The sequence below is a fragment of the Esox lucius genome, chromosome 7 (assembly GCF_011004845.1).
Source record: "Esox lucius isolate fEsoLuc1 chromosome 7, fEsoLuc1.pri, whole genome shotgun sequence".
NCBI lineage: Eukaryota > Metazoa > Chordata > Actinopteri > Esociformes > Esocidae > Esox > Esox lucius.
This window is the reverse complement of record NC_047575.1, coordinates 17,982,831-17,998,783: the sequence shown is the minus strand read 5'-3', so window position 1 is coordinate 17,998,783 and position 15,953 is coordinate 17,982,831. Positions and strand designations below refer to the sequence as shown.

Genomic DNA, 15,953 nt, shown 5'->3' with positions numbered 1-15,953 from the left:
TCTATATTTTTGAACGGTCTTCTCAAGACCTCTGATTGTCCAGCCCATTCTCAGGAGTATTACATCATATTCTATATTTTTGAAAGGTCTTCTCAAGACCTCTGATTGGCCAGCCCATTCTCAGGAGTATTACATCCCATTCTATATTTTTGAACGGTCTTCTCAAGACCTCAGATTGTCCAGCCCATTCTCAGGAGTATTACATCCCATTCTATATTTTTGAAAGGTCTTCTCAAGATGCATCCGTGGGTTTAAAAGAAATGAGTATATCCATATGACAGGGTATGAATGTATTCTTTCCCAATTGATATATGTATTTCAGCTCTTCCTCCAGTTATGATTTAAGTTATTCTGGAATGAGTTGACTGACTCAATGCATCATATAGACAGAATATCACTTAGCTTGATATTTTGGCATGTCATTGTTGATCAGAGCCAAAAGGCCCTTCACAGAATTGATAACATAATGTGCATCCCAACCACTACCCAGAAAACAAAAGTGTTACACCAGAACCAACGACTGTCTGACGTTGCCATCAGATGTTAAGGAAAGTATCCACAATGCTGACAGCAACTGCACTGTTGCTGTATTTCAGCTAACTTCCACAAGTTGGGAGCAGTTAAATTCACTGTAAGTTATCTAATTGTAAATCTAAATATCACGCTGCTTGTCAAAACTAAAAAAACAAGGTGCTAAAGTATGAGCTCCACTATCAAGTCTCTACTAAAGACTCATCTGTTCAGTACGGTCCATGATGAAGTGTAGTCTGGCCCAGGGGTGTGAAGGTGAACGGAAAGGCGTGATACTGTCCACCCTTGCTGTCTTGCCAGGTGGGCTCTCATCACCACTGGGATGCCCTTTCTTCAATGCCATTTTGGGGTGGAGTCACTGGCTTGTTGTCCCTCCGTTGCGCCCACTGGGCAATTGAGGTGAACTCTGTTGTTAATACACGTCCCTCATTTCAGGGTGGTTGCAGTTGGTTGGTGTCCCTTCGGTTGATGCTTGGCAATGGGGGTGGATTGATTTCCTGCCTTTTGGGCCCTGTCTGGGGCCTCCCCCGGATAGGGCCACAGTGTCACTGGACCCCACTGTCTCAGCCCCGAGGTTTTACGCTGCTATATTAATGTGCCGGGGGAGTAGGGTCAGTTCTCCTTCTCCACTGTAAATCCTGTAAATCTAAGGAATGCACACTAAATGTTCTTGTCTCTTGCTCCGTTCAAACTTAGGAGGACATGGGGACTTTGCCCACTCCTCCCGAGTACCAGGCTCTAAAGACTTGTTGCTGCCACTGTCCAAAATCCTCCTAGCTGTGTTGAAGATCAAGATGGTACCTGACAATTCCAGCTGCCAGTCTGATAACCAACCCCCAAGTCCCCCCCCTCCACCCGGTTCCTCTCCAGGTTTCTGCCTAAATTTTGGCCCCTCTTAGGGAGTTTTTTCTAGCCACTGAGCTTCAACACTGATGTTGCTTGCTCCTTGGGTTTCAGGCTGGGTGTTTTGTTACAGCACTTTGTGACTGCTGATGTAAAAAGGGCTTTATAAATACATTTGATTGAATGATAAAATGCTAAAAAGGATATTCAAATAATTTAAAGGTTAGGACAAGGGCAATGGCTTAAAAAGTAATGCAATCATATATATTACGTATGACTTGGAGCTGTATAGTTAGATTTTGGGTCAGCCTTTGATGTTATAGATCATGAGAAAAAATCACTTATGCCTTTACATCACCTAAAATCCCAAGATTCACTTATCCAAAAAAGCTCAGAAAGTGTTCTTACATGTAAGCTTCTCTAATGTCAGAGATTTAAAAAGCAGTGCCAATTTCTACAAACAATTTGCCACTTGTGTTACAAGCTAGAAGGTTAATGCATGCTGATGACTCCTCCGCACTTTCCATGTCACATGCTGCCAGTGAGCTCTTGACCACACACTGGTTTAAAAACGATGAGCACTGTATTTAGTTCAAAACATTCTCTGAGAACAACAGGGAATTACCCTTAGAGGGTATGGCCAGGTGGCCAGCTGAGGAGGTTATACTTGTAGGACTAACAGTGGGGTGGGGCCAGATGTCATGGTGAAGTCATATTGACAAAACTGTTGTTCAGATGGAGAAAAATCTAAAATTGTACTAATTGTGAATGGTCTGGTTTAGTAGCGTGCTCTGGTGTGTCAATTAAGGAACTATCAAACCTACAGCTGACAAAACAAAGCACCGCGCATTGGTCTTAACAACACAAACAAAGCTAGAAAATGAGCATGCATACTTTGTTAAGAACTGATAAAGATGGATTGCATCTGTTCTAGTTTTAATGAGAAAAATAATTTGAGACTTACAAGACAATTAAATGACATATAGCACATACCCCACATGACATGCCACCAGTGGTCTCTTCAGAGTCTCCAAGTCAGAAAGAAACTCACCACAGGACTTCTGATGACATGGCTAGTTTGATTGCACTTGAGCGTGGCTACAAAGCAAAGGTCATGTCTTTGTGATCTCGGCAGAGGATCTCGAAATGTGCGGCATGGAGGGTTGGTCGAAGACCCCACCAGAACTGTGTGCCAACATTGTTAGACTTCACAGGACAAGGCGCAATGCTGTTAGCCACTCAGAAAAATGTCAAACTACTCACTTAAATGTTTTAGGTATGTGAAATAATTGTTCCGTAAAATGTATGCAGCTCCCTCTTATTTATGAGCCCAAAACACGGCGCAGTGTTTGTGCTATTTATTTTTCCATTCCTTTTTGGAATTTTTTGTGCCAATACCTAGAGTTGACTGTACATCATTGATTACAATATTTTTGGACTAAAATATGGAGAAATGAGCCTAGGGATGATTTGGCTGCTATGATGATAATATGTGTGTGGGACAGGGGCATTGGGATTTCACCTAAACAAAGGGAAGAGTTCCCCCTACTGGTTCTACAACACCTTTCAGCGGCATCTGGTCTCCTGGTCCAGTAACCGACCATGACTGACCTTAAAAACCTTTAGAGGCAAGCCAGCACTAGGATGCATAATGCTTTTAAAATGACCGGCGATAAAAGTTTACCCACTTTAACAGAGCTTGAATAAGGCTGTTCTCCACACTCACACATACTTTACTCACAACCCATGTCAACATATTTTGTGCAAGGGACAAGCAAAGCATGGTGTTGTTCCTTTGTGGACCATTTGGATAATAAAATCATTGACCAGATGTTTTATTACTTTTAATACAAACAAATCTTTTGATTTAAAAAATTCTTAAAACAATAAATAGTTAAGATGGTCAATCAAGCTACTGTGTGCTGTACCTTAAGATACATTAGGGCTAGGTAATAATTGTGGTACAAACCATTTATTTGGCCTTGAGGCTACTCTCAAAAAACACACTTAAATAACACGGAAAAATATATGAAAGTAGGTCAACCAAAGCTTCAGGCATATGTTTTTTAAGTGACTGAAACGCAACAGAACGGTGCTGGGAGGTTCATGAATACTTCAAGAAAGATCAAGTAGAAAACTGAGCAGGGAAAAGAAGACATGCATTCAAGTGTGATATCGACACATTCCCCTGTTCTTGTGAGAATTGTAGGGTGAAACAGAAGTCACAGAGGTGGACCATTGGTCACAATTTGTTATGGAATAGAATACACAGGTAGTATATTCAGCCCTGTCTGTGTAGATATCCATGCAGCAACAAAGGGAATTGTAAACAAGAAGACGGAGGAAGACTCACAGGCTCCACCACATCAAACTTCTTCCTGTCTTGCACCTGCTGGATATGGTAAACATACTCCACTGATGACTCATAGAAGTTTACCTTCTCTTTTTCCAGCAGCTCATCAGCCTGTTGGAAGAATAAAATAGGGATTACAAAAGCAGATGGTTTCCAATAAGTCTTTAGATTTGTTCTTATTAGGTAATCTATGTTGATGTGCTTGAGCTAGTTGAGTTATCTAAATGAAATCTAAAGAGCATTATTAAACATCAATCTCATTTCCTGAACAACAAAGCCCCCCTTTACAGGAAGTGTCTGAGTGATTTCCACAAACCTCTTGCAGCTGAGTTTCCTTCTTCTTAGCAGACAAATTCAGATGCTTATCTAACTGAGAGTAATACTTTTCACTCTCTTTCTCAAACCTCTTCCTTTTTTCCTAAAGGAGCAACAGAGATTAATCAAATAATAGGACAATAATAAAAAAATAACTTTGGAATGATGTTAACATAATAAAATTGACTGTTAAAAATGTGACAACAAGTACATAACTGTAATAGATCAGTGACAATTAAAGTTCACCAGAACACTACTAGAACTTTGATATTTTCATGGAACTTCATAGAACTAGAGGCAACAGCACAACAACCCCCATAAAGGGAATGGTTTTGGATGTGGTGGCCACAGACAATTGCTCTCTCCTTATCCTTCCTGACTGATTCTTCTCTAGTTTTGCATCTTGCTAGTGGCCTTGTCACTACTGGTAGCATGAAGCGGTACCTGCAGCCTATTCAGGTTGCAGAGGCAGTCCAGTTCCTCCAGGATGTCACATCCATATGTTACAGTTTGCTCTGTCTCCCAGTACACTATCAAGAGCAAGGAAGAGATACCAGGAGACGGGCCATTACATGAGGATTGCTGGGCCCGACATCCTCTAGTGGGACCTGTGCTCACAGCCTAGCACTGAGCAGCTTGACTGGCATTCGCCAGAGAACACCAGAAATGGCAGGTCCAACATTCGTGATCCGTTCTCTTCACAGATGAGAACAGATTCACTCTGAGCATGTGACAGACATGAAAGAGTCTGGAGACGCCGTGGTGAATGTTATGCTGCCTGCAAATCCAGCATGACCGGTTTGGTGATGAGTCACTAATGGTTTGGGGAAGCATATCCCTGGAGGATCACACAGACCTCCACGTGCTAGCCAACAACACCCTGACTGCGGTTAGGTACCGGGATGAAATCCTGAGACCCATCGTCAGACCTTATGCTGGTGCAGTGGACCCTGGGCTGACCCTCACGTTCCCCAGACCTGAATCCAATTAAGAACCTCTGGGATGTTATGTATTGGTGCATCCACCACCGCTAAGAAGCGCCACAGACCGTCCAGGAGCTCCCTGATGCCCTGATCCAAGACTGGGAGAAGATCCCCCTGGACACCATCCACTGTCTCATCAGGAGCATGCACAGACATTGTCGGGAGTGCATACAGGCAGAACTAGGCTTGCCTGGTTCCTTTTCCAGTTTTTATTAAGGTTAATTTAGTTATACTAATGTTATATAGTGATTTCACAAGCTAACAAACCCTTATGCCTCATAGACACCTACAGCGTCAATCCTTAGTATGTATTTGTCTGTGTATGTGCACAACAGACGTTCAAATTTCACCAATTCGTACAACTTCTCACATACAACTTGATGAATATGTTCAATAAATGCATGCAACATACAACACTCTGCAACTGCAACACAACGATGAGAATTTTCAGGTAGCCTTTGACTTTTTGCACAGCATTGTATAAATACAAACAAAAATAACATGCTATAGAAAATGTTCTGATCAGTCATGCTAATGAGCAGTCTAATGACCATGAGCACTCACCTCAACCTTGTTCAATTAGACAGTCCTGACAACACGTTTGGAAGGCTAAGCATTTGTTTCAGCTTGTGTTTTAGCTAAGATTATCTGCAGTGATTACAGATGCCAAAGCGGTCCAGAAAACAACCAATTTGGCTACCACAGACATGTCAAAGTTTAAGGCAAATACTAAAATGTGAAACAACCGAGAGGCCCCAAGGAGAGGTTTGGGAAACCTAGAACTAAACCATAGTTGATCTGGCAGAAGGGCACTCAAAGTGTTGCTAGGAGAAAGGGATTCTACCCCTTCTACTAAGAAATATATTTAGTGCAACGATCGGTCTACTATACAAAGGCCTACTACATGATAAATCTTAAATACTAGTCCAAACTAGGTCAACAGACCAATTGTATGAGAAAAATGGAAATCCATTCCTATAACCACTAGCCAGTTTTCCATATGCATCTTTCAAAACCAGATCCCGGGTTCAGTGATTATTTTCCACTGTCAGTCTACAGGTTTCTAAGTTCAAAACATGTGTTTCCACCTAGCGTGTGGTTACTACAGCATTTGTAATGACATTGGCTATTTATGAACTTAATGAAACTCAATCAACCTTCATTGCATTAGGAGCAAGCATAGCATAAAATGCGGACAGTTTATGGTGGCACTGCTTATGTTTAACTGAATGCCTTACTGTATAAGGATAGGGTCATGGTGAGCTTTCCGCAAACTTTTTACAGCATGCAAATCTGGAGTGTGAACATGAGTATAGTTTATATTATGAACTGCCAAAACTCTGTTTATCTCTGATCTATTTAGAGGAAAACGGTGCTTGCTGCAAAATATGGAGCGAACTGGTCAATGAAAAGTGGCTATACTCAACAATCCAATCAAACAACACATAATAGTCAAATGCACACATTAAAATATCCAAAAACCTATTCTAAATGAATGAATAAAAAGCTCAATATAAACTCACTTTTGTCACTCCTATCTGCTCCTTGCGAAACTTCTCCAGTGGCTTGATAAGCAGATCACAAGCATTCTGTACCTGAATGAAATAAAACATTAAATCGTGTGTGTTTTCTGGGCCATTTGGCAAAAACATGTAGGCATAACAAGAACCCAAGTTGGGCTATGATAACGTGTAAGAAAAAGGGATCTATGGAATAGAAGTCTTGCACTTCACCAGCCGCAGCTGTTCTTCCCTTTAAAAAACAGCATCCACTTTAAAAACATAACAGCTGTGAAAAACAGCATCCAGAAAGCCCAGACTACAGGACTAACTGCTTATCATCGCACAAAGATTCTGCAGTGTCATTACATAATTATGTTTAAAGAGGAAACTACTACAATTCTTTACAGGAAGCCAGTTCCAGTTTCTCGTATTTCAACATCTGGTTTCATCAAGAAACAATAAGGAGCTGCTGATAACCCACCAGCATCATTCGGTCATCCTCCACTTCCTGTAGGAGACCAGCAAATTCATGGAAAGATCCCGCTGTAAAAAAAAGTATATCAATACAAATTAGGCATTTGGCAACTAGAACACACATGTACATAAAACATTATATAATCCTAACAACAATATCATGTGTTAAAGGCATTCTAGTTGTATGCATTTTGTAATGTCACATAAGACTGTATAGCCTGTGCTAGGTAACCATACTGTAGATAGATGTAAGACCTGCTTTATTCATGGGAGGAAGTGAAATCAATAAAGGATTCAAGTGTGGAGAAATCTTTCAATTCCTAATTCCAGGTCAAGCACACTAAAATATAGTCAGTGTTGCCAACCAGAGCCCAGGGGGATAAAGATGACTAGAACCAGAAAAAGCTATGCAGAATATGACTCTGTTATGACAAATCAACATGAACACATTAACTTACCAATGTTTATTTCATCATCTGTCAGAAAATCACCAATGAAGTCAAACTGGAATACACTGAGTGTCTGGGAGAACTTCTGGACTGCCACTGAATAGCCTTCATAAAAACACAGATAATATACTCTATCAACTTAACAGCAATATCATTACACATGTATTAAGTTTATAAGAATACAGTGCCCTCCATAATTATAAGCAAACATTTGTTTTCTTCTTTGTGCTGTCTTCCAAAAGTTTGGACTCAAGTTAAACAGTTACTATACAGTTTGTATGGTTTCACCATTTAGAAATTAATACATTGTTTATGTTGTCTACCTATTTCAGGGCATTATATGTATTGCGACAATTGGTTTGCCATGTGTTTCTGGTAAGGTAGTTGTGTTCAGTCATTTCTTTCAAGCACATCTGCGCGGTCCTTGTCTGGTTGTGATTCTAAACTTTGCATTAACCTTTCAACTCTGTTACCGGTGTCAGTCAAAATCAGTACCAAAGCGTAAATGTAAGTCAAAGCCATTTTGAGTCTTAAAAATCCTGGTAGGCCAAGAAATACCTCTGCAGTAGATGACAGAAGAATGCTCACCACAGTGAACAAGAAAAACAACAAGGAGGTAATCGTGGTTGTTTCAGCCACTATCATCTGCAGAGAACTTCACCAGCAGAACTAAAGAGGCTAAACTGTCAGGGGCAAACGACTAATAGCCACAAAAAAGGATGGCAATGTTAAAGATTGCTATAAAGTACCAAAAAGAGCCTGCAGAGTTCTGGAAAAGATGAGACACAGACTAACGTTCCCGAGTGATAGCGAGGGGAAAGTGTGCAGTTATTGCATGTAAAGGATATGCAACCAAATACCGAACATAAGTTCTTAATTTGGACATTATTGTAATCCTTCCCAGTATGTTTGGTGTACAGATAAAAAGTTTTCATTTCTAAATGGCGAAATTAATATGTACACAAATAACATTAAATAAGAGCTAAGAGTCTATACATTAACCTCATAGCAATTGTTATATTTTGAGTAAGCAGCCAAAAGAAAAACCAAAAATGCTTACTGTGACAATCATTTCAAAGGACACTGTATATTAAGGTCAAACATAGATGGCATTGATATCCATATAAGCCTTATTCTGATATTTTTTTGTCAACATAGTGTACAATACACATGGAAAACATAATTTGGCCAGGAAGCATCTTTCCCCCACATGTTTCTACGTCATTCCCATTGTTCTGTTCAAGTTCCACTTCATTGCTCCAAACTTAGTTTAGTACCTGGATCTGGTCAACCCTTCGATCAGAAATTGCAACATCACTTCTTTCGATTGCCTGAAGCTTTGGTGTGCACTCACAAGTGTCAATTCCCAGAACACGGATGAGAGCAGGTCTTGTTAAACACTGCATTAGTAGCTTATGTTGTTTTGTACATTATATATATACCCCCCTACGTAGAGCACCCCCTCGTAGGACCCTGGGCTAATCTGGGCTAATCAGGACTGAAGCGGTGGTCTCCAAATGATCAATGCATTTCTCCTTGCTAGGTGACGGTGCACCAAGTCCAGAAAAGAGGAAATGTGTGTGTCATTTAAATGTGCCATTTATGTTTTTATGTAAAATATGAATGTGTAATTTGTTAATTCCCTTCCCTTGAATCATTAATGATGTTCAATATGTTCCACACGTTGGAAAATGTGCTATATTTTAGTCTTACTGGCTCATCGTTATCAAGGGGGCCAATCATTTTGGAGACTGTACCTCAACAACAAACACTTTATTCAAGTGACCCCCCGTTATCACCAAGGCAGAATAAGTGACATAGCCTCTACTCAGCACTGCATCCCTCTGTACAATGCCAGTTTCTGTTTGAGCTAAAAAGACATTGGGGAATTGAGCTACAGAATTAAATCTTGGTGGGTCAAACAATGCAAATACTGTTCCATTTATTGGGGTCCACAACAAAAGTCTACAACATTCATTCAGAACATTTAAGAGCTGAGGTTAAGTATTAGCAGAGTGGTACTTTGGCGAAACACTAAGGCTTGCCTTCAGGTATATTCTGACAATACAGAAGGCATCAGCCTCTGTACGTAAACACAATGGCAAACATTGGTCTGCAAACATGATTTGTGATGTCTGCTCCCTTGACACACACTAAGCATTAACGCATGGATAAGTTGTGAATTGGTCAACAAACTACCAGCCCAGAAGAACTACAGGGCTGGGCCCACACTTGACACTGGCAGTTTCTTCCTGGCACTGCACCACACATTTCTTTTATGATATACAATGCATGTAAAAGATTGAGCTAATGAAAAGATCAATAAATAAAGATTAAATAAAATTGTAATAGTGGTTAAAAATGCAAAATCCATTCACACACACACACTTTCTCCCTTGAACAGTCAAGTGCATTTAAGTTACATTTCTGCTGATAAATCCGCAATGAAAATGTATTCAAACTTCAGATTATCCATGGCCCACCAAAGGTCCAGAGGAAAACAGCAGGACTTCCAAAACCATACCCCAAGGAGCTTCCAAGGCATACCAGGATTACACCTATCTGCCACTTGGGTAACCAATACCACCCCACAAGAACTACATGACTGGGTCCACCGCAGACAGTTTCTTCCTGGCACTGAATCTCCCATTTCTTACTGTACTTGATCAGGATTCACAATTACCACTTGCCAGGATTACACAGCTGTGCCTTTCACCAGGTCCTACCAATCAGACAGTTGCTTTCTAGATGCCTACACTCACTATCATGCTGCTGAGCTAATAATAATGGAGTGAGCACGTTAGGAGAACGGGGATGGTTGCTTGGTCAAGTTCTTCATATGTGCAGGCTGTCGGAAACCTACCCAAACCACCACACACTTCCTACTTTGTCTCATGTAATACATAAAACAATATAACTGTTCTGCTAATCTAAAGTTAGTATGGTTTTAAATTAGTTTAACGGGTTATGATGAACTCCTTGTGTGCGTGCTTGCATCATAACAGCTTTTCATAACAGCATAACACATTTAGTAGTATATCTATTAAGGTTAGAGCATAGCCACTCCCCAGCTAAAAATTAAATCATGATAGGCCAGTACCCATTGGCATGAGTGATTTGCATAAAGTTGCAAAATGCATTGCCCAACAAGCCATTCGCTTGCCACACTTAATTTCATTGAAATGAATTAAGCCATCACCCACAACGTGATCAGTGTACACATGGTAAAAGCTAATCGGCTCTCGTTGACCATGTCTCATTAATACTATCCCAGCTGCATTAAAGAAAACACTTTGGCAGACCAAAAAAACATTAGGGGCTAAAGCCCCAAAAGCCAGGGTCCTGACTTGGTTCTGGGACATTATTAAAGTACTGTCACATTATTTGAGGTAACCTATTTCCACAATTGGTCTTTTCCAGCCATTGTAGTCACCAAAATGCCAGAAATATCATGGTGTTTCTTTCGTTGTACAACTACGGTAAAAAAAAAATTTAGGGGCACTTCACCCCCACATTCTGCTTCACAGAAGTGAGGTGAGGCGAAGGTGATTGGCACAATTTTGTTCAAACAGCAGCGACAGCCCCAAACTGGCTTGGTTGTGTAGCCTATGCTTTGCTTCTACAAAGCGGTCAGCTGAGAAAATTCTGTAATCAATCTGATTAATGCTTGCACCACAGAAATGTTCAGTTGTACAGATACATTTTATATTGTGTAACGCTTAAGTTGGAATGTAAAATGAACAAGTCCATCTGGAAAAACGAGTAGGACTCAGAAGTTGTAAAAAGAGTCTCTGTTCTGTTTTGCATACAGGGAACAAGTATGTGGTGTTCTCTTTCTGCGCAGAGTTGTGCACAGGTAGCCCTGATCTTTGAGTCATTTGTTTGACAGACAAAAAAAAATCCTGGACAGGTAAGGTTCATGCCAAATTTAAATGTTTTTCATTGTAACTACTGAGAGACAGTTTTACTATTAGACCCAAGCACATTTACAAAGAAATTAAACAAAGGTAAAGACACAGCAATGACCCTACTAGCACTGCCATGTCAACTGATGGTAAAATGCGCAGCGAGGAAGAATCATTACAGCCTTGCTAAGAATATGGTCTGGACATGTGTATTGATTGTCAAACTGTTATGAATGTTTACCTATCTAAATAGATAGGCATCTCAATTGCTTATTGATGCCTAGTCTGTATGATTGCAATGAAGCAATCCATTCACATTCATTGCTCTGTGAACTTGGACTGAATTGATGAAGCATTGTACAAGTCCAGGTGTCATATGACAGAGTTTACACAAGTTCATTTAAACTGTAGCTACAGTAAAATGTCTATCATATGTTTTGAAATAAATCGGTAACACTGGTTAAACATTTGTGGATGACAATCATATGATGTTCCATTCTCATTAAGGTGAAATAACACTTGAATGTACAGTGGCTTTGGAAAGTAGACAGACAGCTTCACAAATGTGCGTGCCAACATAGACGCAATACACCTTAAAAATAAAGGGAAAATACATGTTTAGAAATGTGACCACTGATCTCTCATTTACATAAGTATTCAGACCATTTGCCATGACACTCCAAATTGACCTAAGATGCATCCTGTGTCCTTTGACAATCCTTGAGATATATCTAGAACTTGATGTGAGTACACCTGTGGCAAATTCAACTGATTGATCATGACTTAGAAAGTCACCTCCATGTGCATTCAAAGGTCCTACACTTTGAAGTGCATGTCAGAGCAGAAACTCAGTCCAAGGAGATCTATGTACACATCAGAGATCTGGGGAAGGTTGTAAAAAATAAGTGCTATAGCATTGGCGGTTCCCGGGAGCACAGTGGCTATCCGGCCATCTGGCCAAAGTAGGCGACCAACAAGAAGGAACCAGGTCAGGGAGGTGACCAAGGACCCCACTCTACCAAGACTTGGACACAAAATACTCATATTAAACTATTTTACAAAACCTACCGCCTACCAAACCTACCACCAAATATATTAAAGTATTAAGATGTCACGATGTTGGGCCTCTAGGTATAAAAACTCAGCTTGCACTGTTGTTCAAGTACTAGTATTTAGTAAAATGTTCAGTGGAAATTGATAACTGTTTTAATGCATAGAGGAATAACTTTGCAAACAATGGTTTTGTTTTGTATACCTGAAGTTAAAAAGTTAAGTCTTTGAGTGCATTGTTTGATTACTGTGTGCCTGTACCAACAATTATTTTTATATCAGTTCTTAAGTAGCTTACAGTAGTTCAGTTCATATCCAGTTTGTGAATATTACGTTGAGTAGGGTACTACCTGGATTTAAATCAATTGGTTCATAGTAGGGAAATGTAACAATAACTAAATATGGGTGTCTGTTTTAACTTTCAGAGATTAATTTGGGCAGGGTCATCCTCTCCCTATTTTACAACACTATTGAGTATAAATCTTTTAAATGACAGAAGAGTATTCTTTCCACCAGTCAAGCTCTCTTCTGGGCCCTGCATCAGCATATTTAATCAGATTATCTAGTGCTCAATTGAAAGCATCAAGCGTTGTTTCTGGAGTTTATAAAGTTTAATGTAAATTGTGTAAAAACATGAAGTCTCCTCTCCTACATGGAATGCTATATATTGTGTGCACCACAACAGAAAATAGTCCCAGAATATATAGTGAATAGCAGAAGAAACAAATACGCTTACCTTTGATTGCACTGATTACATTGTTGCCATCTTTGATTACATCCTTCAGAAATTTGCTTGTTCTTTCCAATTCTAATTCATAGCATTTTAGTCTCTCTCTAAAATCCGGACTATCCCCATAGCAGTCGCTGAACTCAAGAGGAGGATGCCCCATTGCTTATTTGGGGAATTCTGTGCAATATCCTAAATGATGGAATTAGAATTATTTAAATAAACGCATCGTACAACAGCAGAAGAATAAAATGGTTTTCCAAATTGACAATTGGGAAGCCTCGAGAAATGAATAACCCTCGATCCGTTGGACCCGTGTAACGCAGTAATTGTAAAGTTTCGTGTGGCATTCATTCATTAGATTAATAAAACGCGATTATTCTTGTTCTAATGTTTCTTGGGGCATATCGTTTTTTGTTGTCGATATTTCCATATCTTCTTTACGGTATTTTTTTGTAGTTGCGTGGGCTGAAAGAGTAAACTGAGAAAAGCTGCCACGGCCTTGAAGGCACTCCTCTTTCATAAGCATATTTTACTTCTTAAAGGGACAACAACAACCATATCTCGCTGAGAGTCTTGTGAGCAACAATATTTTAAATTAAAAGTGGCCAGAGTAGTAGCAGAAATTGTCACAAAGCTTGTTTTTTTTTTAGGAAAATGTACCTCTGTTCTGTAAACATTAATAGAAAATTATATTTGTTCATATTTAAGAGATATTTAAAAAGAAATGGTTGTAAAACCTGTTCCAAGGGCAGAAATACAGCCAATGCTGCAACACTGAATATGAAATACATAATGCCTCATAGTGCAAAAACTGCATGCCACAGTAAATGTACTGTAGGAAATACTCAGGAGAGTGTGTAGAATATGGTGTCTAATCATGGAGCACGATATGCAGAAACTGTTGAATCAACTCAACCTTGCAGTCTTTTATAAAATCTCAGCACAGAGAAAAATACCTTTAAAAATCTTGAATCACAATCCAACAGCATGTTCAGACATTAAAGATAACTTTGCAGCTCTCATTATTTCTACAGTTCAGAGGCCTGGACACACTTAATTTTTTTTACATTGTGGCCAATTGTGGGGTGGAGTAAAAAGCCAGAAAAACTTGCAATTACACAGTACCCCATGATTTGATACAGTATTCTGACACTGGACACTCTCCTGAATATTTCCTACAGGTCACTGACTGTGGTAAATAGAATAGTTGTTTCATTATTATGCAATATGTATTCCATATTCCATAATTTGCATTGTGGGCAATTGTTGGGTGGAGTAAAAGGCAAGTAACACTTTGACACCATATTCTGACACCATATTCTGATTTTACACACTCTCCTGAATATTTCCTACAACACAGTTACTGTGACATGTAGAATAGTTTTTGCGCTATTAGGCAAAAAGTATCCCTTGTCTATATTGTAGTTTGGGGTGGGGTGGAGAATATTGTGTTGTTGGATTTATAACACAATTCCTGTACAAAACTGATGGGCATCAGCAAATTAACAAGAATTTTGTTTTTTATAAATTAGTTGTGTTCTGTATATTAACTTAACAATTTCTCAATGTGCTCCACCATATATTGTTATTTACCTTATGCAAAACATTATTTAAATAGGAATTGTGTTTAGTTATTTTTTCCACTTAGTCATTCTTTTTTAAATATATTTTCAGAAGGTACAGTGAATCTGCAAAATATGACAGATTTAATTTGGGGTTTTCCCGCGGACCTTTATTTTGAAGGCAACATACGAAAACCAAAATCCGAATAGCTAATGTTGCCTGCATAACGCTAATATATTTCTGTTTGTTTTTACTGACCCGAATCTTTTCCAGTTGTTCCGTAAAAAAACTACTTTCTTGAGTCAATGCGTAATTTTTTTATTACATTTAATATCGTTCACCAATAGCCGCGGGAAGGTGCTAGCACATAGCATTGCTATAGGTTCATTCGGTGCCACAATGGGTGCGCGCATGCGTCAAGCCTATCCTTGAATACAAATGCACTCACGCTTGATAAGGCCCTACAGCTGTGAAGCATCATCTACACCTTATATTCACTGATTTTCTGCTCTTCACTTATTTCTGTGTCTGGCGTGTCTGTTTTACTTGCTTTTTACTAGTGTAGCACATGTTTTCATACCTTTCTTGGCACACTTTGCAATCCATTACTGTACAATTTAATGGTCCATCTTGGGACATTTCCCTGGGCAAGTGGCGGTGCTTTAATGGGTGCGATGGGTGCGCGGCACCCATGGCAGCCAATCACAGGGGCACCCAGAAAGTTTATCTTATGGTTGAAAAAAGTATGGCAAGCATAATAAATTAATATTATGATACATTTTCTACATACTATAGGTGATATTGAGCAGCAGAAGCAAGATAAAATGGATAGATCTGACGTAACAATGACAGGAGCAGCATCGCGGCTTATAGTGAAAGGGGATTACAATTATGACCCAGGTCTAAAAGCAGCTAGCAGCGAAGTTTTGTAACTGCAGGTACGTTTTGTTGTAGCCTAATAACAGGTAGCAAGATTTTTGCCATGGGGGGGTGGTGATGGGGGGGTTCTCCGCGGCTAAGTTACGCACCCTTGGGAGAGAACGCTAAACTCCGTCACTGCCCCAGGCATTGTTGTTTGTCACTGTGAGGTTGTGGTCTGTTTTCCATTCTGGGCTGTCTAAGTCTGTGTGATTCCGATCACTCTCAGTGCCCGGTCGCTCTTGTTGATGAATCTTTCTTCTGCTGTGTTTGTATTATGTCATGGGCTCCTCTGCTGGACTCGGCTTATGCAACCGTGTAGGCTTCCCCTGGTTGA

The 15,953-nt window shown here is 39.7% G+C and overlaps 1 protein-coding gene across 2 annotated transcripts in view; it reads right to left on the bottom strand.

Moving 5' to 3' along the window:
• Positions 1-13,671, bottom strand: part of ophn1 (oligophrenin 1) — a 45,726-nt gene extending 32,055 nt beyond the window's left edge. For both annotated transcript variants that reach the window (XM_010895398.4, XM_010895399.4), the window contains exons 1-6: positions 13,142-13,671; positions 7,460-7,555; positions 7,009-7,070; positions 6,549-6,620; positions 4,044-4,145; positions 3,728-3,838 (exon numbers count right to left, since the gene is read on the bottom strand). In XM_010895398.4, the coding sequence (XP_010893700.1) occupies positions 3,728-3,838; positions 4,044-4,145; positions 6,549-6,620; positions 7,009-7,070; positions 7,460-7,555; positions 13,142-13,295 (597 nt within the window). In that variant the 5' untranslated portion in view covers positions 13,296-13,671. The remainder of the gene's footprint in view (positions 1-3,727; positions 3,839-4,043; positions 4,146-6,548; positions 6,621-7,008; positions 7,071-7,459; positions 7,556-13,141) is intronic.
• Positions 13,672-15,953: the final 2,282 nt, after the last annotated feature.